General features: G+C 36.4%; 2 protein-coding genes across 3 annotated transcripts in view; one reads left to right on the top strand and one right to left on the bottom strand.

The window, feature by feature from the left end:
• Positions 1–26397, bottom strand: part of DOCK2 (dedicator of cytokinesis 2) — a 193714-nt gene that overhangs the window by 59878 nt on the left and 107439 nt on the right. For both annotated transcript variants that reach the window (XM_042790158.1, XM_042790159.1), the window contains exons 28-29: positions 14701–14799; positions 13618–13712 (exon numbers count right to left, since the gene is read on the bottom strand). In XM_042790158.1, the coding sequence (XP_042646092.1) occupies positions 13618–13712; positions 14701–14799 (194 nt within the window). The remainder of the gene's footprint in view (positions 1–13617; positions 13713–14700; positions 14800–26397) is intronic.
• Positions 15941–26397, top strand: part of INSYN2B (inhibitory synaptic factor family member 2B) — a 37597-nt gene continuing 27140 nt past the window's right edge. The window contains exon 1 of the mRNA XM_009969781.3: positions 15941–16091. The gene's annotated coding sequence lies outside the window, so the exon portion shown is untranslated. The remainder of the gene's footprint in view (positions 16092–26397) is intronic.

The following is a 26397-nucleotide window of genomic DNA, read 5'->3' as shown; positions in this document are numbered from 1 at the left end:
TAATAAAACACTACACTTCTGTTTACTTTGTGTTTTAGCACAGAAATAACATTCAAGATACAGTAAAAATAATCATAACTTAAACACATGCGAAATTTATTAGTGCAAATCTATTTCACAATATGGACATACTTCTTGTGTGTCATATTTTAAAATTTTTTGTGAAGAGCTTTGGCTAACATTAAACCACTACACCAAAACGCCCAAGGATACCTGAGAAACACTGAGGTACTTAACGTCCAGTAATAATTACTGATATTATTAAAAATATTCAGAGGATTCCATACATCATAATTATATGTAAGGTATGTTTTGTGAATATCCCCTTCATTCTCACAGCTATTTTTATCTGATATACTGGAATGACATATTTGCAGGAAGCATGCAATGCTTCCAGGCTGTCAAGTTCCAAATATTTTCATGCATTTGTATTTTGCCTAAAGGGTGTATCTATTTCTGTCATTGCAAGTCACTTAGGCAGTAGGTTTGAATTCTATTCCTGGCTCCTGCAAATTCCATGCTGTCTTACCTCAATGATTTAATTTTTATATGTCTCAGCCTCCCCTTTCACCAAGAAGGGGTATTAATTAACTAGCCACGAGTACAAAGCTAAAAAGATATTCATAAAACACTTTCATATTTTGACGAAAATAAGAGAAAATATAATTTTACTGACAGTACATTCTTATTTAAAGAACTAAACACTGATCTAAGAGGAGAGAGTAAAAGTAATTTGATAGGTGAAGTCATCATTCCTTATACGATTGTTCATAATATCACTTATCAATTATAATTGATATAATGGAGGAGACACAGCTAGAAAAGAGGGAGCAAAAAAGCGTGCCCCAGAACAGGTCAGAAAAATATAATATGTACTGACTTCAGAAGAAGTTATTGAGATAAATTACTGAAAGGGATTATCTTGTCACAGTGTAATATGATTTCATTTCCCAGATCATTGGAGCTAACCTTTTCTCTGAACTTGGGGACTGCTGCTCAGTTTTGCTTTGCAAGTTTCGACTGATCTAGAGGGACCAATGGGCAGGATCTTGATTTCTCATACAGATGATATCATTAGGTGTTTTTTCTGTTTAACTTTCCCCTCTTGTCACATTTTCCCTTAATTTTAATAATTACACAGGGCTACAAATATATAATTTCAGGTGTTTAATTATGGTAACTTTTGCACAGTCATTTAATATGGAGTTAATTTCTCACCAGTTTAAATAATTGTGATCTAAAATTGTTGAAATCCCTTTACCTAGAACAATTGCCATGATATTTCCTGAGTTTATGGGGATCAATGCTTCTAATTTACAGTTCATACCAATCGCCTGGGCCTGAAGATTTATGGATGATCTCCAAAGGCCAAAGTCTCTGGGCTTAATCTGGGTATAAAAAGGCAAGGTTTTGGTTTAGGACAGCAACAGCATTGCCATGGTTCAACTGCTGCTACCTTCTTTACCCTTCTAAATTTCCTGCTGCTTCTGCTTTGCTTTACTGTATTCTCAGAGAAATTTCCTTCAAAATTTTGGCTTGAAAGAAAACCCAATGAATAGAATCCTCTGCAACTATGCTTAGTTTCAAATACTTAGATGTATGATCTAAACAGGGACCTAACTACCGTAAGTAACATATATAAATTACTTAAGACAAAGCTGAAAATTTATAAGTCATCCTAAGATAAAAATTTTATTTCAAATGGATTCTCCCTCAAACAAAATAAATCAGAGGGGCTGAGATAGAGCAAAGAAACAATTCTATAAAAAACATACTGTTAAATGAAGTAGGATTTCAAGAGTATTCCTTAGAAGATGATGACTATTTAACAGTAAAATAGGTCTGCACATTGTCCTTGCTTTTGAAGTGCAAATGGGTGATAAAGCTAAAATATAGATCTGGAACTCCAAGTTATTTTTAGCAAACAGGTTAGAATTAGTGCATCAGCTCATGGCAGCATAAACCAGAAATTATTACAGTAAAACAAAACAAAACAAGCCTCCCAAAATTAAATTGGTATTGCCTGTTCTTATGTGGCTTTGCAAAAGCTGGCCTTTTTCTGCACCTGGCTTCAGACACAGAACATAGCTGGGACTAAGTGCTTTTCTTTTAGAGAATTTGGTCTAGAAATTCAAGTCAGAAGGGCTTATACATACTTCAGTTTGGCAGTCATTTTTTCGTAATCCCTAAACACTGATGAATCAGCACTTTCATCAGTGAATCCTCTAATTGAGCAGATGAAGAATACGAGAAGAACTCTTTCAAAGCCTAGAAGATGCATTGACTATTATTTTGACGATCTTTTCTGAGTTTTGATAGACATAGTCTTGCCAGGATGCAAATTATATGAAATGTGGAGTAGGGAATAGCAAAGCCAAAATAATATACCCACATAATTTATGTTCACTTGATAGTAGCATCCTCAAAATGCTTTGCAGAAGGCACCTAATACATATTTTAACATAAAGCAAGCACAAAGCAAAAGCAGCTGAAGTCAACTAATTCACTTGTAGGCTTCTATCATCATTCTTCTTCTTTCTTGTGTGCAAAGCTAGAAGGCAACATGTTAAATAAAGAGGAGACTAGCAAAGTGGGTCAGACCCAATCCCAAATGCCGATCATTGTCAATGACTGTAACAGTGATAAGCAAATATAAACTAAATCTGGAAGATATAAAATACACAGAAGAGAGATCAGACAAGTGATCAGTGTGACAGGAGAGATTAAAATACACACATTTACTATTTCAGTGAGCAGAACAGAGCAGGAGAAAGCCTGAGAAAACAGGTGAAAAGATAATAACAAAAATCTTTACAAAGCAACAGCAGAAATTATCTCCTAATAATGTGCAAGCTATCATTGATTTAGAAATGAAGGACAATGCAAGATGGAAACACTATTTAAAAACCTTGTAGCTATGTGAAACCTAGTTATTAAGAGAACAATAATGGCAACACTTAGGAAGCAATCCACTTCCATGGTAACTGGAAAAATATGGCCAGTGGTGCAAAGAAAGTAGTATAATTTAACTATATTTCTCCCTCATGTCAACTCAGTATCAGTACAGAATGAAGAATAATTTTTGCACTCTTCATATTGAATTTTAATAATAAAGCAATTGTCATTTTCCTAAATTCTTTTTCAATGTATGTCCAGAGTCTATCCAAATAGCACAGTTGGAAAATAACTGCTTAAAAATAACTGCTATCCAGCTTATCTTGTCTCAGTTCTAAGTTGTTAGTTATCTACAATTCATTTTCTTTATTAGTATTATTTGTAAATTTACCTTGAATAGCTATGCCAAGCATATAAAAATAATACATGCTATAATGTATCCAAGTTAATTTGACAGCAGTACAGAAGCAACACCTAGACAAAGACAGGAATGAGGAATTGCTTTGATGCTATGCAAGTGAAGTTTCCATTTGAGAGCTCTTGACTTTGTCAACAGTGTCTTTATAGGCAGCTCTTCCTTCAGCACCTACCTAAAACACGATTTAAAGATGGCTTATCTCCCATTTAGAAATCAAAATACATTTTGAAAACTGCATCTTATGTACACATTCATGCCAAACTCTTTTGAAAATGTGATGTTTAGCATAGAATCACAGTAGAACCATAGACTGGTTTGGGTTGGAAGGGACCCTAAAGATCACCCAGTCCCCCCCTCTGCCCCGGGCAGGGCCCCCTTCCCCCAGCCCAGGGGGCTCCCAGCCCCGTCCAACCTGGCCTTGAACCCTTCCAGGGAGGGGGCAGCCACAGCTGCTCTGGGCACCCTGGGCCAGCGCCTCACCCCCCGCACAGGGAACAGTTTCTGCCTTAGATCTCACCTAAATCTCCCCTCTTTCCATTGAAAACCGTTACCCCTCATTCCATCCCCACCCTCCCATCCAGAGTCCCTCCCCACCTTTCCTGTCTCCCCTTTAAGCCCTGGGAGGCAGCTCGAGGGTCCCCCCAGACCCTTCTCTTCCCCAGGCTGAACCCCCCCAACTCTCTCAGCCCGGCCTCCCAGGGGAGCTGCTCCAGCCCCCCCAGCATCTTCGTGGCCTCCTCTGGCCCCGCTCGAGCAGCTCCGTGTCCTTCTGCTGTTGGGGGCCCCCGAGCTGGCCCCGGCACTGCAGGGGGGTCTCCCCAGAGCGGAGCAGAGGGGGAGAATCCCCTCCCTGGCCCTGCTGCCCCCCCTGCTCTGGCTGCAGCCCAGGGCACGGGTGGGTTCTGGGCTGCGAGCGCACGGGGCTGCCTCACGGGCAGTTTTCCCCCCACCAACCCCCCCAGTCCCTCTCCTCGGGGCTGCTCTCCAGCCACTCCTCGCCCAGCCGGGGTTTGTGCTGGGGATTGCCCCGACCCCTGGGCAGGACCTTGCCCTTGGCCTTGTTGAACCCCATGAGGTTTGAATGCTTTAGGAGACTTCATAGCTTAAAAACTAAGCATACAAATTGCTGTAATAATGGACTCTGATATAAGTAACTTAGTTTGAAAGGTGTTTTCAAGTTTTCCTGACAGTGTGAGTATCTTCTCACTTCAGTCTACTCTCCTCTATTTGTGCATTCCAGGTAATTGTTTGCAGAGTAGAAATATTTTGCTTAAAAAACCCCCAAACATATGAATTACACAGTGTCATTGATGTTAGATGAAGTCTGACAATAAGATACAAAGCAGAAACCCAGTTATTATACATGAATGTAATGACTTAACATGGTTATATCAGGATGTTGTACACTAATAAAAACTCTTATGGCTTTCACTTTTGAAGGAAGTTTGAATTGATATTGTGGAATTACTTTTCCATTCCTCCACTGATTTTTGTTTTTCACCTCTTGATAGTAATTTACCCTTACTGTAATATTTGTACATATCATTTAATCTTCATTTCCGTGCATCTAAAAATGGAGTAGAAATGATACTCTGGTAAACATATTTTCATGGGTGTTCCAAGGGCCTATTTCTAGAAATACTTTTTTTATTGCACATGTCAAAGGATTAAAATAGGAGAACTATGTGAAACTAATTGATAACAGTGTGGATAACACAATCTCTTTGTTTTTTTGGGTGGTTTGTTGTTTTTTTTGTTTTGTGGGGTTGTTTTTAAGTAGCTCTGTAATTTATTCATAATCTCACTACATAACTTTAAAGGGAAAATGTAGTATTTGAGCTATGCTTTTTCTTTCTCTTCATTACATAAGCTTTCAGTATTTGAAATCCCTTCTCCATACTTGCATTATGTTTTAACATAGTACATATACTTTTGATTTTTTAGATATTCTTGTTGAAAATATTTAGCAAGTGAATACACTTTGTCTAGAATACATAATTTCTTTACTTTTAGGGAAGTCCAGCTTTTTCTGAAGGTAAGAATAAAATCTGTAATTACAGGTACAGACAACTATGCATCTGCCTCTTGCCTAATTGTTGCTTACTTGAGCTTAATACTTTACATCCAAAACTGTATCAGTACTGAGTAAGTTGCATTGAATCAGCAGGTTACAACTTTTTAAAAAAGATCATTATGCAGCAAATGAGAAAATTGTATATATTTAATTTCCTGAAAATCTCTTAAGGTATGAAGTGCTGGCCGAAGTCGCATTTACAACACCTGATGAAAATGATGAAACATGAATTTGTCATTTCAGTCTCTTCTGTAGTGATATATTTAGAACAGTTTAGGTGTGTAATCTCTTAATTGTTTTTTTACTCATATGCACATGTGTTCTACAGAGTGGAAAATACTACTAATTGTCTTAATCCCCAAATGTTTTACTAAAAGTAGACTATCTGAAAACATACAAAAAATATTTTATAACAGGCCACATAGAAAAGAACCTCTGAGATTTCTATATGTGAGTCAATGTTGTATCTGGAAAAGTAACACTACCTTACTGACTTTCTGAAAAAATCAAACTAACGAGTCGTTTTTCTGTGTTGAGTTGTTCTCTTCACTGAAGAATTTGCTTTTACTTCAGCAGATCTCATACTCTAGAAGCAGGAACATCCTAGCAGCCAATACCAAGAAAGACGAGGTACTCTGCAGTGGGAGCAGGTAAGGGATATCTCACAGCATGTTTTCTCCCTGCATTTTAGATAAAAGTCTCAATGACTGCAGTCAGGTCAGAAGAGGCATCCATTGAGTACCACGACCACGATATGCAATAGCCTATCTTGCTGAGCAGATGATCTGCTGCAGTCACCGCAGCATTAAGTGTTTAGGTTCTTGGTAAGCAGATAATTCCACATCATGGGTAACAATGAGCAACATGAAGAGTTAGGGCAGAATAAGCATCTTGTAGTGTTTGGTGCCAGAAAGATGCAAGTAATTGAAAAGTAGGGTTACATCAGGCACAACCACACTCAAACACCTACAGATGGAAGAGATGCTCTCTGCTAGGCGTGTAACTGACAGCAAAGCACTAAATGACTCAGACATATCAGCCACAGCTGGAACTGTAACTCTCCATGGAAGTAAATTTACAACCCACGGTGAAACAACTACCTCTTCTTTATCTGCCTTATTCCAATTTCCCAGGACTAACCTTTTGTCATTTGCCCTATAAAATACTGACTTCTGTAGGGACTGGGAAAGACAACTAGGAAAGTTACCTGAATTTAATGGAAAGGAGATACAAAACTGAGAATACTGAGATACCGTATACCAAATACCCAGCAAGAAAAACAGTAAATAAATAGATAAAACGTCCTCTGCCTTTGAAAGGGGCTTTATATTAATAGGGAAATTGCATTTCAGCAAGGACATTTTTAGTCTCATAGCAAAAGCAAACTGTCCAAGGACACATGTTATTACTCTACATGAGTAAAGCAATGAGTAAACAGCACAAACTCTTTGAACTCGTTATAATATTTCACTTACCCTTTTGTCCATATGTGCATAAAGGATTATTTTCATTAGACTTTTATATATGTTGCTTAAAATATTTTTTCATATATTAAAATTACAAAGTTCTGCAATATGCTGTAAGCCTATGTGTAAATGCATTCTGACTGCCTGAAAATTCAAGCCCTTAAGAAAAACAAATGCATTTCTGTCAAGTATGTTTAGGCCAGTCTAAAGTTGCCAGAGGAAAATAGTATCAAACAAAGGAGTTACTTGTATACAACAGATCATCTTCTAAACTCCATCTTATTTGCGCAGAATAAAATGCAGCACTGTCATCCAACCTTAGCTACATAAATGAATCTTAACTCCCAATATATCTTTGAAAAACAAGAGTAAGACTAACTTAAACTGTTTGTTTGGCTTTTTCCTCATAGAAAAAAATAATTCAATGCCTTTTCATTCTCTGTAAGACTAATAATGAGCCAGGCAATGTTTTAAGCAAACTGTTAGAGCCTTGTTGAATAAAATAAATCTGAATTTTCTTCTACATTTCCTATGAGAACAGACTACATATTAATAATCAGAGAATTAAAGTTAAGGAAGATTGCTTTTTTTCCTGTTTTCATAATTAAAGTGGTATTCCTGATTTTAACATCTCATCACAATTGTTATAAATTGATCACCATATTACACCACCAGCTGGAGTAAGCGTACTCTTATCCACTGAATTTGTGTACCTTGTGCATAGTCAGCTCCATTACTGTCTGTGAATACTCACTGATATCAATACATATATCACAGTACAAGGTATTTCTAAAACATGAAGAAATGACAAGCTTTCATTTCCACCAACAGAGAGATGGAAGACTGAAAAGCAGTTCTAATATTTTAATTAATTTGTTTTTTTCTCCCTTCCAATTTGAGATACTCTGTGATTCTATGAAATCGAGTGAGTTGGTAGAGGCAACACAATTTGTAGCATCTCTCCCATAAAGTTTGTTGCTTGAAAAATGTATGTTTCCCTACTTCCTGCCCACTGTGTTCAGTTTCCCTTCTCTCCCAAACTCTATTATAAATACCCTTCTTGAGTATACTCTTAAATTGTGACTACCAGCTGTTCTGGTTTTCTCTTCAGAAAATTGAGAAGAAAAGCATTCCAACAGCCACTGAATTTGCTTTGTGTGCTTGGTACTTAAAGATTGAGACTACAACTTTAAAAATACCATCTCTTCATAACACACAAAGCAACATTTTGTCAGGTTTCACAGGACAATACTGTAAGCAGCTACCTTTTCTGAAAAGACTTTTTCTATTCAAAGGTAGAGTTGCTCAGAAACGTGCATATGTAATAGTGTGGAAGAAACATGACTTCTGAAAAACACGTAACAGAGCCATCCACAGATGTTCTATAAAAAAACCCCAGATGTGGAATCCCTGCAGTCCCTTGCTAGGTCACAAAGAGGAACTTATTCTTCCTCATTGTGTTGGCTGGCCAGGACCTAATGATACCAACAGAATCCATAGTTCTTGGCAGTCTGAGAAATAGTAAGGTACTCGGGGATGCAGGTGGCACTGATTTGAAACCATAATGAGATCTTGCTAAATTAATAATACTGCTCCAACATGTGAGCTACATGAGAACCAGGTCTTGAGGGTGTTACAAAGCAGTTCATCAGCAACTAAGCAGCTATTTTTAGTATGTATAATGAAAGAAAATTGGCAACATTTCCAGCTCTTTTGCCAAATACCTGCAGCACTAAGCCTTTCAAGTTAGATTTAAAAAGGTCTGGGGAACACTTGACTCTTATAGATGTCTGAAAACACTCAGAAACACAGGTAATGAAAACGTATTTTAGAAAAAGCATAACTACTGGTGTTAGAAGACACCCTACAGTGTTATCTCACGTGAGTTTTTCAGCAAATATGATCTGACCTTTAAATGTACTGGTGAAAACTGTTTCCCTTTATTTTTAATACCTAAATATAATGTCAATAAGGTTCAAAAAACAACTCAAATGGACACACAAACCATGAAAGTGCTTACTAAGCTACTTCAGACTGGACAGCAATCAAAACTGATTCCAGGTACTAATTATGAAAAGATCAAGTATTTTGAAACTCTAACTAAGCAATTACCATTTCAAAGCCCAGAGGAACAGAAGGAAGGGATGTGAATACATTCCCTTTAGTTGCTAACCCCCGTAACCATTTCTTTCATTCAGCAAATCTGACTCCCTATGCACTTCATGTTGACACTAAGGTACAGGAATTTCCAGGGAGGAATTATGTGCCTCTAAATTAAAATTATGAACAGCCGAGAGATAAGCAGACTATATGGTATTACCTAAACCAGCAAAGCACTTCCCCACAAATGCCATGTACCTAGGAATTACTGCTTTTAATAAGCTAATAGCCAATAGTCTAAGTACCACAAGTGGAATAAAGTGCACATGCAAGCAGTAGCAACTTGTAAGAAGTGTGCAGTAAGCAACCTTCATTAGAACAGAAGTTAATTAAATCGACCATGGAGGACCACAAAAATAACGCAGATATTATATCCTCATGACCTCAATAAGGATTTTATTATTTCTCAGTGTTCTGCCTCAAAAAAAGTGTTCTGCCACAAAAAAAGTGTTCTTCCAATCTTGCTGTTAACCGGAGGGGAAAAAAAAAAAAAAAAAGTTCACTCCCCTTTTTGATTCTCAGTTGCTAATAGAAGACTCCCAGTCCAGTGGGACTAGTATACACAGCCTCCGCCTCCTTCAAAGGGGCTTTGGAAATCAGAACATGCTTTAAGAGCTAACAGCACATCATTTATAACAGTGATTTAAAGGAATTTCAGTTAAATCATTGTATCCGGATATAGGCAAAGCTTGACTAAGTCAGTCTAGTCAATGAAGCTCCTACTCCCATTCTTTCAACTCACCTACCACAGCTTCTCCCAGACACGAATCTGTCCATTCTCCCTTGCCAAACAACTCTATGCCAAACAACTACCATTTAATAGAAACATCCCTGATAATGTAGATGCATTGTCTGTCTGTATTTATATATGAGTAATTAGTGTCCTGCTCGTTAGGAACACCTGTAACCCACAAACAGGACCCAACTTGCAGTACTAGTTATGCTCCTCCCTTTCCTCTGCCTCTAAGAAAATGTACTCTGATTATATGTTTCTGTAATGCAGTATATCCTACAGCAAAATTCCACCAATGCCCACTTTCCTTACTAGGTACAAAATACAAGAGATCATCTGGGAGAGACTGTTAGGCTTTGTTGAATGCCCGTAGGGAGAAAGTGCCAACTACATTCTGCCATTGGCTAGGTTACACAATAGACATGGCTTACAGCCTGTAACTGATATTTTACCAAATTCAGAAAGAAGAGACTCTTAAGGTGAAATACCTCCTTTAGGGCATAAAAAGGCCTGCATGTAGCCTCCTGCTCAGAACAGGTGAATTAAGGATGCAAAACCTTAGCTGTGCTAACACTTTTTGCGTGGTTCTTTTAGTTTGTTTTTAATATTTTATTTTCTTCTCTCATTGTTATTATAAGAAAGCCCAGTCTGATCCCCTCTGGCTTCTTCTCTGCTACTTCTCTGGTTTGGAGTAAAGCATGTTAATAAGACAAATCTAGAAATCTAAATTAGTTTTCAATTTATTTCCTAGAACACTCACCCACTCAGAAAAAAACCCCACCCAAATCAAATTTCTATAAAGATTGATAACAAAAATCCCCCCTCTCCCAGTTGTTGATAAAAAATTAAGACATGAAAGTAAGATCAATAACTCATTTCCTTATGTAATCTTGGGAACAGCAACATAATCAAAGAGTATCAACATTGCCAAGTCAATTTAGGTAAGCAATGTGTTTACAGAAGCACTGTTAAATAGCTTTTAAATATTTTTTTTTTAATGCTGACCTTTTTCTTTAAATATTTTTATTTGACTTGTCCAATGAAGGATAAGTTTAGAGGAACAAAGCCTGACAGGACCAAGCTGTCCCACAAGGTTCAGTCATTAGAAAGCATTATCAACAAATGTACAGTATCACAAATTAATTTCTACTGTCAGTAACTGAGGCAATATAGATACCACCAAGTGAACCCCCAAGCCCCAAAGGCATATTTTCTGACTAAGGATCAACACTTCCCCTGACCGCATAGAGTAAAAAAGTCCTATACTTGTGAATAATGCAGATGTTAACAGCATTTTCTAGATAAGAGAAACAGTTTTACATATGAAAGGTTTGATATGCTTACACACAACAGAAGACTGTTAGGTTACTTTGGTACTAAGCTGATACCTCCTAAGAGTAATCCTGGCTACTTGAAAAATAATTGCGAATTGCAGCAGCAGCAATATAAGAATGTGCATTGAATTAGATCTTACCCTTATAGGCCCCAAGACTGACTCAGACAGAGAAACAAGTGGGATGAATCTACTATGATTTACAAAATCTTACCTGGAATGACCACATCCACCAGCATATATGTACCTGCCCACCTCAGAAGAGGGGTTAGTGATCTCTCTGCATGAACATTAGTGTACATGAGTGACGAAGTGAGGCTTAGGCATCTGAGGTCTCACTGCCATCATCACTACCCACTAGAACCATAATCCTTGCTGTGAATCATGCAACACACAAAAGAAAACCTTTTCATTTAACATCATTCTATTCAAATCCTAGATGCAAATGTATCCAGTATCAAAATTTGGTATCATGGTGCTGTAAATTTTCTTAGTAGATCTTCTCCTCAAGACTAAACACCCCCAGGAGATTATCAACTTTATTAAGTATCCTCTGTTCTTTTCAGTATTATAAAACTGGAAGACTAAAATTATGTAACTATGGCGTTTCAATTAAACAGCATCTGTGGACTTCTAAGTTAATTGGAACCTGTGAATCTCTGAGACTTAATTCTTAGACTTAGTCTCTCTGACTTCTAGAAAACTCAATGTTACTGACATGTCTACAAAACTAAAATAATGATAGTACAGGTGATCAAAATCCACCTCACCAACAGAAGTCTTGCTCAAAAAAAAAAAAAAAAAAAGAAAGCATATTCACTTCACAATCCAATCCAGCATATAAACTTGAAGTATTTCATTGAGAACAAGAGGCAAGAGTAAGTTCAAACCCAAAGGTAACTTCAAAGTAAATAAAAACATGTAAATGAAGTGATTTTTTTTCCAAATCCAGATCCCTTTCATTGACATTTTTAGCTTTGATTTCCACTAAGTATGAAGTTGAAGAAATCCAGAAAAAAAAAAAAAATCCACAAGGTAAGGTGGTCACATGCTCACAGTTACTCTTTTGTTCAATGTCTTCTACACATATAAATGCTTGTAAAACCTCTAAGTGTTCAAATTTCAGGGAAACTCTTCCTCAACTACAAGCTCCACAAATAAACAAACTGAACCAACTAACTTTGTTTAGAGCAGCCATGTGTTTTACTTTGCATTCTCAGTGCAACTCTCTCTTGCTTTCCTGTGTTATAGACTAGAGACACAAAAAGGAAGAAGTCAGTACTTCAGAACAGCTAGAAACAATTACTAGGGAATAAATCCTCACGTAGCCTGTCCTGTACCCTATATACTAGCCTTTCGTTGCTGCCAAAACCATTAATTTCTAACTGATGCCCATAATAAACAACAAAACTCACACCTCAAGGGAAGAACATTCCCTTCCCCTTCAAATAAGCTATATTTCAAAGATACTCTGAAGGAATCCATCTGTGATATGCTGGCCCAAGCCAGCTGTCTAAAAACATTATCAATGGTGGAGGTGCACTTCTCTCTCCTTTCCAATTCAGTATCACATTATATGGAAAAATAAATTGAAAAGAGCTCATGTGGCAGCAAAATCTATGATGTGAAACTTCACTTATGCTACCTGCAATCCTAACACCAAGACAACAGTGGTCCTGTGTCTTAACAGAGATCAAGCAATACTTTGTTTATCCCACCATCATTTATGGTGCCACCAAACCAGACAGATTATAGCTGTGGGTACAGGTGTACAATCTGCTGAGTTTATGTCCATACGGTATTTCCTTCAGTCAATTTTATAATATAAGAGTACTCAAACATTTCTTATTAATAGCAAGCTCTCATAGAACAAAAAAAAAGGAACACGATAAATTTGATTATACAAACTTTTGCTCAGATGCCATCTTGATCTACAGAGGCAACATACCTGAGTTTGAATTAATCAATCATGATGACACCCCAAATGATCTATAGTATAGCAATGCATTTCCTTGATGATGTGAGCTACAGTAAGCACTGTGGATCCAACCTCCTCCTACAAATACGGCATTGCACTGAAAGATTTGGCCTTTATCATCAGACCTTTTAGCAGTCCAAGCAACCATATCTGGTCAGAAAGAAAATTGTGCTTCATGACACTTGTATCACAATGAACTTGCTGACCTATTAGTGAGGACACTCTAACCCTGTGCAGAAACTGTACACTTCAGATTCAACAGGTCTTTTACAATTTGGCTTCTGTTGACTGTCAACATGGAGACCAACTATGTACTTCCATTTTACTATTAAATACATATTTTTTTTCCTTTCACTTGTAAGTAGACTTTAAGCATGGGCAGCTAGCTATTTAATGTACTGTCAGTGAATTATTTCAGATTATGACCTTCTTGGCATTCACCAAACTGGAATGATACAATCATGTTAGACTGCACAGTAAAACTTTTTATAAGACATGAAATGAATTCACTTGTCACAAGCACATGGAACATGAGCACTGATGCTCCAGCCCCATTTTACCTGTTCTGCACCATGCTCATTGCCATCCAGTCGGAAGGGTAAACATTCTTTCCAATGAGATCTTTGAACATTATGAACGTTTCCATCAAGAAGTCCTAGAACAACAAAATACAGTAAGTCTGTGACTGCATAACACAAAGTTTAAGTGTTCCTGCTGTGATTAAAGAACTAAGATGGAGGGCTCCACTTTGTTCCCGGTGAAGACAGTGGAAAAATTCCTACTGGTATCAGTAAAGTGCGAGACTGAAACTGAAGTCCTGTACAACAGCACTCTCTGATTCCAAATGAAAGCTAAAAGTCATTACGCTGGGCTCTTACGAAAAGATAAGCCATAAATGAATGGAAAGAAAAAGTTATAGTAGTTTGGTGTAAAACTGTTATATTATGTAATAATTAGCAAACCAGTTTAACTATGCATAAGGATTTAATAGATTTGAAAATCTCCATGGGCAAACCGTGTAGATGGCGTAACCAAAACCTTTGCCAATACTTACTTCAGAGTTATGTTAATAGTATAGAAGAATAGACATAGGACTACTGAAACCTTCTAGAACACAGTGGCCACTGGTACTAGAATACACCCCAAGTATCATTAAATTATGCCAGAAACAACTGGCATAAAATGATGCATTGCAAGAATAAGGCATTTACTGCTTTTAGCATACAACATGATCTGGGCCAGAAGTAGACTCAATAAGGAAAATGAAAAGTTGGAATTGATCACTATGTGTGAAGTGGGGAGGGAGTGTTCAGTTAGCTGAGGGTTGGTGGTGTTATTTGGTTGTGGGTTTTTTTCTCAGTGTAATATGAAGATCCCACTACTTGTTCTTGATTATTGTATCACCACCTTCATGCTAGGGTCAATAACAGTCACATATATGTATTTCAAAGTTTCTGATTACAGTATTGTCCAAGGTCACCATTCAAAGAGGAAGGCAACGCAATGACACAGAAGCAGAAAATGTATGGAAACTTCATTCTAGGAAGAATCAGACAAGATACTCCAAAACAACACTACTCATTTTTCACAGGAAATAAAATACTTGGAGTTATTTATCACCTCCATGACTGTTTTGTACTCACGACTAGTTCTGAACTTGTCTGAAAAGTTTCGATGTAAACTGAATAATGCTGGTTGTTCATCTGGTTTAAGATCGCTGTCATGCACGCCACAAAATGACTCTGAAAGAAAAGCAGACAGAAATCAACACATACAGATTAATTAAGATATCTAATTGTATTATTCCTAAAGTTGAACTACTCTAAATGCCTGATAAATCCTTTTATGTTAAAAAAAAAAAAAAAATCAAGCCTTTACAAGCAGAGATGAAAGAAACATACTAAAAACTCAAAAAGGATAATTCAAAAGCTATTGTGACAAGGGGTGGGCTCTGGTGAGAAAGTTGCATAATTTATGAAACACTGCATGGAAACACACATTGTGACCTGAAAACTTTATAAATAATGTTGTCTAGGATTCTTCCATTAGGAATTCATAAGAAGAAAGTATATTAGCATCAAAATTTTTTAATCATTCTAAAAACACAGGCTACTCACATGAAGAAATATTGCAAGAAAGGCTATTTTTTTACTTTCTGAAGGCATTTAAGTAGCTATTACAGAACTCAGTAAAAATTCTATAGAATACTATTACTTGCATCTCTTAAAAGTTCTTTCAAATTACCTCAAAATGAAGTATTTTATTTTTCCCAATTCCTAAAGCAGAAATGCTAAAAGATAAAAAGGTATTTATAATCCTAAATGTTCACTGTAATTTACTGAAAGCCACAAAGACATTTATCTCTCAAGTAACAATAGCAAGCTTAATGATTTGTCACTTTAAGACAGTGAAGATTCCTCCTTATTGATGCCTTTTAATTTGCTGAAGTTCTAATTTTTGTTTTAAAAGTGAACCTGCTTTAAAAGCTTTGATTTTATTAAAACAAATGACTATAAAGTAGATGAGCATGCATGTTAATTTTCTAGATTTACTTGGATATTTTAATCATACTGGTTTAGAATTGTTATAAGGGATGCGCCAGCCCCTCTGACCAGAATTGAAATTCCACCTAGTGCTGATCAGATTCGCTACTTAACCCTGATCCCTTTAAACTTGTGTCGCATCAGGAAGGCAGCGAGGGCACACACTACCCAAGTGTCAGCTGCAGTTTGTCGTACCCAACCATTTTGTCTACCCCGTAGCGAAGGGAAGCCGTCTTTAACTGCAGGTTATGGCCACTAGAGGTCTTTTACTTTCATATGTTAGCTGCGGTTCAGTTTGTACTGCCTTTTATTTATTTATTTATTTATTCCTACGTGAGCAGACCCAGCACAGTTCTTGCATATAAACAGTGACAATTACAATATAAAGGACTTACACCTTCTTTTGGAGTAACATTAGTGCTAGTGAGAGGCTTGCCTACTTTTTAAGGCTAAGAAGACACATTTTCTGCAGGTAAACCAAAAGCTTTCAGGTAAGGAATCGTGTGTTCTCGGGTACTGATGCTCTTCTAAAAAGAAATGCTGGTTTTCTTGCTGTAGTAGTTCACTTTTACAGTTATGGATCAAACAGATCTTTCCCGTGGTGTTAAATGTATAGCTGAAAGTAATAATGAATTGCAAAGGATTCAATAATGAAATTGTGTGGGATTTTTTCTTCTGATGTCTTGCTTTTGAAAAAAGATTAGTGACAGAAGTTAGAGAATTGTACATAAAAAAGAGCTTGTATTTTTAGTAGTAAAACATTCACCACAGAATGCCTTTCAAAAATAATCACTCCATGAAATAAGCAGCAGTTCTTCATATTGAATCAATTTATTATGTTGCTTAAAGGCATAAAGACTTTAAGAAGGTTATTTCTTTTGTTCAAACCAACTTCTAAAATGTTTCTAGCTATATCTGGGATTATGGTACAGAATGAATGCCTGGTTTTAGTAACTGTAGATGGTGATTTTAAAATTAACAGATGATATTCCTTGATTACTGCAAAAAGCCATAAGCAAAGATCACATATTGCTGGCCAGTACCTCGCACCAAACCTGTCAAATTTACATCAGTGGGACTGAATGATACATAAAAAAGAAGGTGACAGTAAAGCTAGTTTGCTACAAAAACTTCCTCCATCATTTCCATTAAAACTGTAAAGCAGGAAAGTACAGAAATACTGTTTGATCTTTAATATTTTTTTTTGCTAGTGATCTCAACTATTAGAAATTAACTGCTAGATTCTTTATAGGTTAAAAGCTTGCCCCTCCCTCCTATTCCCCAAATACCAGCAATAAAGATTCACTTCTCAGATGCAGCCCCAGATGTTTGAAGTACTCATGCACTCTCAGCATTACCATTCTCCCTGGTAGAACTTAAGTGTAACATAGGTCTGTAAAGAGCTGTGATCAAATATACAAGTATCTGTGTATTTGCTTAAATTCCCCTATGCTGTTTAAGTACCTCTTACTAGAATGTACAAAGAGCATGATCTCCTTGAGAACACAGTAAGTTCTGCACAAGAACAATCTATTACACTTTGAATGCAGACTGTATGCTCACTAGATGGACAGAAGAAATTCGGTCGAGCACGGCCTACAAACACAGTATAGTCTAATGCTTATGATTAAAAAATTAATTTCATTAAGTAAAGCATCGTACATAGGGATCGAATAGTATTAAAAGGGTTGTGGCAGAGTAAGCCAAGTTCTTCAGATAGAATCTTAACAAGTCATTTCAGCTGTGCTTAGGCTTGTTAGGATTTATCCTGTGAATACAGCAGAGAAGGTTGATTAGAACTAGGTCAAATGTATAAAAAATAAATGTATTGAAGTAAACACTTGACTGATGAGACAATATTAACAGAAAAATTAACAGAAATAATTTGGAATACACTGCACTACTATGAAGAGATCTAATAAAAATTTAAGTTTTCCAACTTAAAAATGCTAATTTCCATTTAAATGTAAAAGAATCTGGAACAGAAACCACACTGAACTCCATTTTTTGAATTAATCAATTGGCTGGCAACCTTTCAAAAAAATGTGCAAAGAAATAAGGAAATCAACAGGATGAACATTGCACTTATATCGGGAAGAGGAACATGAGTAAATAGGTAGTCAACTGAAAATGAGACAGAGGAAAAAGTGTCTCAGGACACTTCAATTCCCTGTCCACTTTAAAAAAGCATAGTTAATATAAAATTTAAATGAACTATAATGCTGGCTGGTTTTAGTATAAACACTGCAAAACAGTGTCTAAGGTAAAAGAAATGATGTTTTGGTTGAGTATATATGAAGTACATCAAAAGCGATCATAGGTGTATTCTGTAAAACAAATAGGGCTTTCTAAGATCAAGCAGAAAGAACGCGGAATCGTTTCCACTGTTGTTAAAGTGCATATTAGCTGGGGACGCAACATGTACAGGAAAAGAAGCATCTGAAAAACATTAGGGTCATATGAGTAAGATGACAAACTTCAACACCTAGCAACTAAATCCCAGCATACTTTATAATAGCATATGGTGACAGGTTGCCGTAGAAACTTCAAGTAATACTAGCACCACAAGAATAAATAAAGCAAACACACTGCAAAAACAAACAGCAACAGAAGTAACATAATGCAGCTACACTTCAATTCTAATCTAGTAGAACTATTTCAGTGACTGTAGGGTGGGCAATCTTCATGCAGGTGTACTTCTGGAAAGACTAAGGAGGACATTTGTTTCATGTAGGCACTTAAGTGATGTTTACTCTCATTAACAGAGTGCTTTACCAACACAGAGCCTGAGTGTAAATACAGAACCACATGTACATCATTAAAAAGCAGACAAAAAAAAGCATTAATAATTCCTAATAATTCAAAGACTTCTGAAGGCCAAAGTTGATATATTATTTTTATATCCCTTTTTTAGCAGAATACTTGATGTCTTAAATGCTCATTTTCCTTCCCCTAATAATTCTTTGAGGGTAAGAGGACGCCCTTACATAGCACCACTCTCCCCATCCGTAACATTATACTCACTAAAGATGGTTTACATGAGATTAATGCACAGTTCTCTGTATTGAGCAGAGAATCTTATCCAGAAGATCCAACATTTTTGTGGTGTATGAAGCTACCATGCTACAAAGATTAGATTTACCTCTGAACTCCCTTTCAAGTTGAGCCAGAAGTTTCAAAACTCATCATACGTCAGTGACAGTAACTTTAAAAACACTGCACATAAAAAGGGTAACCAAGAATTTCTACAGACCAAACAGTTCTCTTTTTTTTTTGTTATTGAAAAACAAACAAAAATCTTTCTGGAGGAACAGTGATAAATATGTTATCATTAATGTTGTTAAAGAAGAGTTAACCCATCAACTGTTTCAATCTAATGTTAAAAAATGATCAATATTTATGTTTTAGCACAAGCATGTAATTGAGAAGGCCTCCCAAAATTTTATCTTCACAGAATTACTGAGTCATGACACCTGTTTAGTGTCATAAGCTAAAGAGCAACATAATTACTACAAGAGTAAAGTATAGAAGATGGTCAGTGAGGCCATGAAGAACAACAGTGGTTTGAAGTCACAGTTCCTCAGAAAACCACATTAAACCTCGAGAACTGTGGCATATGTAGAGGTTACCAGAAACATCTTTATCATACTATGCAAACACGAAGCAACAGCACTCTGAAATGAAAAAATGAGCAGAATTTGAATTGACCTGCTAATGTAGTAGTTCTGTTTCTTCTCTCGAAATAGATGTCACTGCCAATGCATGGGCTGTCCTAAAATGTACTGTTTCTAGCTATAAAAGTGCAAAAATGTAAACATTAGAATAGGCTGCTATGCAACAACCTAGAGTACTCATCAGATGAGTAGAGTACATCTGAAATGGGAAGTAGCTCCTAATCTACACAGACTTGTAGCTTGTCAATCAGCGCACCTTACTAAGAGCTGATTTACAGTAACAGATTCATCTGCTCTTAGTAGGTCTGAGTTTTTATTTTTCCATTTATACATTCATATAGTTCATGGGTTCTGTCTTGTCTTTTAGAGCTGACTGAACAGAAGCTTAGGCATCCTGTTTCTGTATCTTACTGACAGCTTTTGATCTCTGAAAACATGCTGGGCTGGTTTAGCTTGTTCTACTGTTTTCATTACATTGATATAATTTAGTCAAAAGGATATACAACTATTAAACCCACAGACCATCAGATGGAATAATATAGGACAATTATAACAAAATGAAATAGTAATAGCAGCTGCTGTAAGATTTAAATACACGTTACAAGTTCAACAATCAAGGCAATTTAAAAATTACTTTATTTAAGCATTTTTCAGACAGAGATAAATGCAATATGACAATTGTTTATGGTATGAGAAAAGAAGCATGGTTTTTTTAGAATATATCCTTTTCCATCTATTTTTATTTACTTTTTTTTTTTTACCTTTGTGTTGATTTGCTCCCAGCAATATTCCAAAAAGATTTTTTTTCATGCTTTGTAATGTTTTTGCTGATGGTGGGTTTCATTGAATGGTTGGTTTTGTGCCATAAACCCACTCCAGAACTTCTACTACAGTTTCTGGCTAGGATGAACAATCTGCTGTAATTGATTTAAACTCATGCTTAAGTCTGTGCTCACAGTTGTATAATTTACTGCTTTTCCCAGAGTATTAACATTGTGCTCATCCTCAAGGTTTATGTACAAATAAATTACAGCTAACATTATTTAGTATGAAGTGAGAAGGGAATCACTGCTTGAAAGCTGAACTAGCTTGTCCAGAGCTGTTACCAAAAATATCAGCTTTCATCTCCTTGCTCAACCACTGCTGTCCATACTCCCAACCTCAGCTCTGCTGTATCAGATGAAATCTTCCACCCTTGCCTTTAGGGATCTATGCATCTCCATGCCCCATCTCTTCCCTTCTTCTCTGCAATCCACTAATTGCTTCACTACAATTACTTTATGTACAATTACTTTATGTAGTTTCTAGACTGGTCTCAGAGGCCAAAAGGAACTCCTTGCCCTGGTAGGTAAGATATCCACTGAGAATCCCAAGTATCCTGATGCTGCTTACTTCACTAATTTCTTATTAGAAGTGCTATTAAATTTCCCTGTTGCCACTAAACCAGATGGTCAGTCAAGCTGGCAAAGCTTGGCTCGTCCTGCCAAGTGTCCCAGTGCACTCATTCCCATGTTAAAGATCAGGCAGTCAGTATTCCACACATACCAAATGCAGGCAGAGAATAAGATTAAAAATATCCCCGGTTTATTCCATGTTGTGAAGTTTGGCCAGCCACTTGTATTTAAAAGGGCTGGAAAGCAAACTGCGAACTTGAAGGAAGTGATACAATGACTAGGATGAGCTGGAGCTAATCCCCTGCCCAGAGATGAAGTAATTAACAGCAGAAAAAAAAAAAAAAAAAAACAAACAGATGGGATTGAGAGCTATACAAGACTACAAAGCAAAACACCTAGCTGCAAGGGAGACCAACAACTAGGTCAAAGAGAAAAGGGTAGAACTGAGCAATTTAAGTTCATTAAAGTGCAGTAACACCTTTCTTTCCAAGCCATATATTTTAAATTTACACATATTGAACATTAATGTCTTAGATGCCAATTCACTTCCTTAAAACTAAACAGAGCTACCTCCTGTATTCCCCGAACTAAGCCACTCTTCAACTGATTTTGTTCTTTTTCAGCTGCACACACTGAAGACAGAAAAATTAAATCAAGCTTCAACCACATGATCAGAGATGAGACTAATACAATATATTTGTGACTGGTTAAACCAAAGCATTATCATAATAGTTCTGCTTGAAACTGGAGAAAATCATATCACTCCAGAAACTTTGCTCTTGCTTTTAAATTGATTTTATGAAGAAAAGGCCCAATATAATTTTCCAACAACTCACGTCCATTACACTAACAAATCTACCAACTGTGTATGTTTAGGATTAATATCAATCTCTAAAGAATCCACCAATACATTGTATTGTAAATTATGGAAGATTTTTTAATTTCTTTTTGACCAATAGCACAGCTGCACTTGAGCTTCCAAAGACTGCTTCTTGTCACGAGGCCATCAAAATCTCCCAAAATCCTGAAGATATTAATGGAAAAACCTTTAACTCTGTTTTGTACCAGACGTTCTTGTTGAAGAATATATATTGGCTTTGTCAAAGTATGTGCAGTCCAGTACTGAAATATTTGCAAATGCCAATATGCAGCCATCTCTTACGCTGAGATTAAGATCAGCAGTGCCTTACCTGGTTGATGACCCGTTTGCTACGTCAGTCTGCCCTTTTACTTAGGCATAGCTAAGTAAGGCGTAAAATCCAAGTTGGTGAGAAATTAAAATTTAATTAATTGAAAATCACTATTCTTTTTTTAGCAGCTATAACAATGAGATAAACTCACATGAGAAGCCTGGTACTCTTCCTGATATTTGAAATATTCACTAAAGACAGAGGGCTTTTAATTTGGCAGTTCCAATTGTGTTTTGTCCCTTCCACATTAAGAGCACTGTAGTGGTACTCTGGCAATTAATGGGGACTTTTCCATCAAGGAAGGAAAATGCATGGACATAAATAATGATTAGTGTAACGCAGCGTGCATGTGACCATTTCATATACTTTTCTAAGGAGGTAACTCTTACACAGGATAAAATCCCCTCTGGATTTTGAAGCCAGCTAGGCTGCGGAAAGGTGTTACAGAAGTTTCTTCATGTTGTTCTGTCAAGTTGCCACTCTGCCACAGATGAAAGCAGGGACAAAGTGCACAGAAATATTTTGATTTTAAAGTAAAACCAAAGGAGTAACTAGCAACCATTGGAACAGTTTTATTTTGTATCTGAAACACAAAAAGTATTTAAATTATATCCAGTAGGGGTTTATAATAGGTTTTTAATTTTTATGTAATAGTGGGCGCCATTTCTAAACATGAAAAAGATCTTGGAGTGTGGTTAGCAGAGTTACTGGCTAAAAAGAAAGTTCATAGCAAAAACAAAAGAGCTTTTCCTACTGAATTTTGGGTAAGTTGGTTCATGGAAAGCATAGGGAATAGTCAGGGAAAAAAGAAAACTCCATGGGAACAAGTGTATAAACATGGAAGGATAAAGCTTCAAAAATTACAGAATGATCTGCTAGTGAGTATTCTGCAAACCACTGCCAAATAAGCATCCTTCTTAGGTGTGGCTCTTTTTAATGAGTGCCACTTCTAAGATGTCTCAGTTGATTTCATTTCAGTTATAGTATCACAGAAACAAAGAATCCTGAAACTGGTAATATAGAGAGAAATTTACCAAAATAGCATAGTCTGCACCAATAACTTGTGCACGTGCTAATCTCTTTTAAGTGGATTGTGTAATACCTACACATCATACCTGGGCTTGAGCAGAACAAGGAGCACTGCTTTAATAACTCTTTGCACCAGCCCAAAGAGAGCTGAATTTATTATGTACTTACTAGAAAACTAAGATGAAGATGGGAGTAGAATTTTCTTTGAATAACAATCTGGGAACATTTTAGCTCTTGGGTTTTTTTTTTCCCATTTTTTAAATGAGGAAAAGAGAAACCAGTCAAAAGCCTGTAAAAGTCAAGTTCATTAGCACAGGAGATGAACAATCACAAAATTATACGGCTAAAGGTAATACATAATCATACATATATAAAAAACACTCTTGAAGAAAGACAGGAGAGAAGATATGTAACATTCACTGTTTCACAGCTAGAAGTTAATAAAGATAACTGCTGAGAATTTGAGTAAGATATCCTCTTTCTTAATACAAGTGCTACATTTAACAAACAGTTGGAATTTATTTTTAATAAGTTACTTGTTTTGACAGCAGTGTTCAGGGAATTAGCTTAGTCCATATGTGCTCTGAACAGTTCTAAAACTGCATCTACTTGGGAAGCTTCTGAATTTGACTGCTAAAGCTGCTCTCTGGCACTGGGACAGCAATTTTGTCAACGAAGAGAAGAGCATGTGGAAATCCAGAAAGCCCCAGTTTATGCTCCATCAGTAATGTGATTGTCCCTTAGTTGCTCAATGACTGCCATCTAGGAGCCTCCTTATACTGAAACTACAATAGAAGACGACTAAAGGCCTGTTCCTGGGGTTTTTTTGGTAACACACATAAGCATGCTCAAAGCTGACACCTCTGCTGTCTTGGCATTAAGTCCCTCTGACAACAAATTATATCCCCATCCTGAAATTCATCTCACAAAAAAAAATAATCAAACCCAAACATAAATCCTCCCCAGAATAAATGGTGAGTATAGATGTAACAGCATTGTGTTATAACAGGTCTTCCCAAACACAAACTGATTTTCAAAATGTTCCAGCATTTTAGCAAACACGAATATAAAAATATTTTGTGGTGCCATGTCATCTGACCATATGAACTACTTCAGAGCATGATAACTATACACCCAAAAGAGACTACTTTCTTCGTGTTGCTTTACTGCCATAATATTGAGGGCTATTTGCAGTGATTTATTTTTCCTAATCACTAAACTGGGATTTCATCTGAATATTGTCTTACTAACAATAGAAGGTGTTAACACCCTCTCCTGAATCTAGTAGAAAGAAATAATAAGTGCAGATACATGTTAGGGAATTGCATTCCTAGCAGAAAACAAACAAAATCAGAATCATATATAAACAGACTTGATCAGGGAGTTGGAGTGCCAGAGAAATGGCATATATGAAAAATATAATTTGTTATGTCTCTGATGTTTAGTGTATGTATCTCCTAAACAGTCTTATAAATCTTATTTTTATGATTAGTTGCTGCAATACAGAACATGTGGGAGCATCACTATATATCTAATGACACATACAGAAAAAAAAGATTATGATTAGAACTATTGCATCCTACACCTCCACTAGTTACATTTCTCTATTAATGCTATTAGATTTAATAGCAGTTCCAGAACTACACTACTGATACTGTTTTTAAAAGCTTATTAGGTCATGGTATGTAGAATCATCCTTATTATACCACTTCAATAATACAAATAGTATTATTGAAATAATACAAAAGGACCTGTTTATGAAGCAAGTAATTTTTCATCATGTTAATTTAGTAATGAATATACATATGATCACGTCTATAGAACTGAAAGATAGAATAAGCATTTGGTAGATGCTCTACCATCACATAATCAAAAGAATTTTCAAGGTACTTCAAGAGGACTAACCTCTTGATGACGTCATTATGGTATGTTTTAAAAATCAAATTCTTTTCTCATGTAAGTTCCCATAAGCCCACTGAGCTGAATTTTACATTACAGCTTCCTAAACCTGTATCTTGTGATCTATTGTGCAGTTCCTACTTCAACAAAGCCCTCTCAGAATTATGATTGCAACTTTACAATATTAAGGAAAGAGTCTGGAAAGCTAGAGGTGATCTCATGTTCCTATTTAACTTCAGTGGGGACTGGAATCAAATTTCCTATTTTGCTCATTATCAGTTTTCAAGGCATGTTTTACTAAGAAGAAAAAAACTAACTTGTTCTGCTCAGTTTTTACTTTAAAGGATACTGATAATATTTTATAGCTTAAACCAGAACTTACTAGACTGCAGAGGTTAGTGCCAGGAATTCAGTAACAGAGAGTATTTTTTCTTTTTTAACAAAAGGAAGACAGCACAAGATGCTACACGGTCTTTCCCACAGAATTTCTTATATTTAGAAAGCATGTTGCAAAAAAACATTTACAACTATAACGAGGCCATTTATCTTCTTTTAAATTGTACTGTAGTTACGTGAGATAAAATGAACTTTTATTTAATCTCTCGTTGGTACAACATCCTGACCTCTGAGATTGCTAAATACATCAAGCTTTTAAATAATTTTATCGACTAATTACAAGTAATTTGTAAAAATGGAAAGACACAAAGGAGCTTATAACCAAACAGGAGGAGAAAGAATACTGTATATACATTGATGCCAGATGAATAATGTAATAAAGAAGGAGCAAATTTGAAATATAGGAACAGTAGTGGAGCTCCCTTACCCTCTTCCAGATTATCATAAAAACCTAAATGACAGTGCTGCAGTTAGAGAGTTCCAGGACATTAGGTCGGACTTAGCAGGTTGTACAGCTCAAGTCACAGATGCTCTGGAAGAACAGAGTAATCAAGCATGAAAACAGGAGACCAATAACAGAGTCACCGGGATTTTGCAGGAGAGAGAAAAAGAACTTGCGCTCTTTTGGATTCAAGAACACGTTATTCAGGATTTCACAGCCCTGTGTAGGGAAGAGGTTCTTTAATGGCAACAAAACTGAAGAAATAAGTGTGTAGGATATGGACAGTGGGCTGGCAGAGTACCTTAGACTGGCCACTGTTAGCAGCTGAAAAAAAGCCCCAAACCTTGTCCTTGATCAAATGCATTTCTCTGTTGCTGGCTCTTCCTCCCCCACAGGTTTGGGGCACATCAGCATTTCAAGACAAGGTAAAGGAGAAAACAACCTAACGTACCTGTGTAGTATCATGGGGACATGCCAAGTGTACGAAAATCAGTGTTAACAGTGTGCTAACAGAAATCTTAATTACTGCACCAGACACAACTAGGTAAATGCTATGGTTTTCTGGAAGCTATTCATGAAACAAATAACATTAAGAACACAAATGTCTCTATCAACATACAAATTAAAAAAAAAAAAAAAAAAGATATTCCCACTGAATTAGGTCATTGCTGTTATATAAGGATACAAGGATATACATGCCTTGAGGCTGCCAGTTAGACAGTTTCATACTCCTGCCTTATAAGACTTTTTCTGGGCTTATAGTTAAATAGCAA

This window comes from Tyto alba, unplaced genomic scaffold (assembly GCF_018691265.1).
Source record: "Tyto alba isolate M040663 unplaced genomic scaffold, T.alba_DEE_v4.0 Super-Scaffold_17, whole genome shotgun sequence".
In the NCBI taxonomy this organism is placed as follows: Eukaryota; Metazoa; Chordata; class Aves; order Strigiformes; family Tytonidae; genus Tyto; species Tyto alba.
Note: the sequence above shows the minus strand (reverse complement) of the source record. Positions and strands in the feature narration are given on the sequence as shown.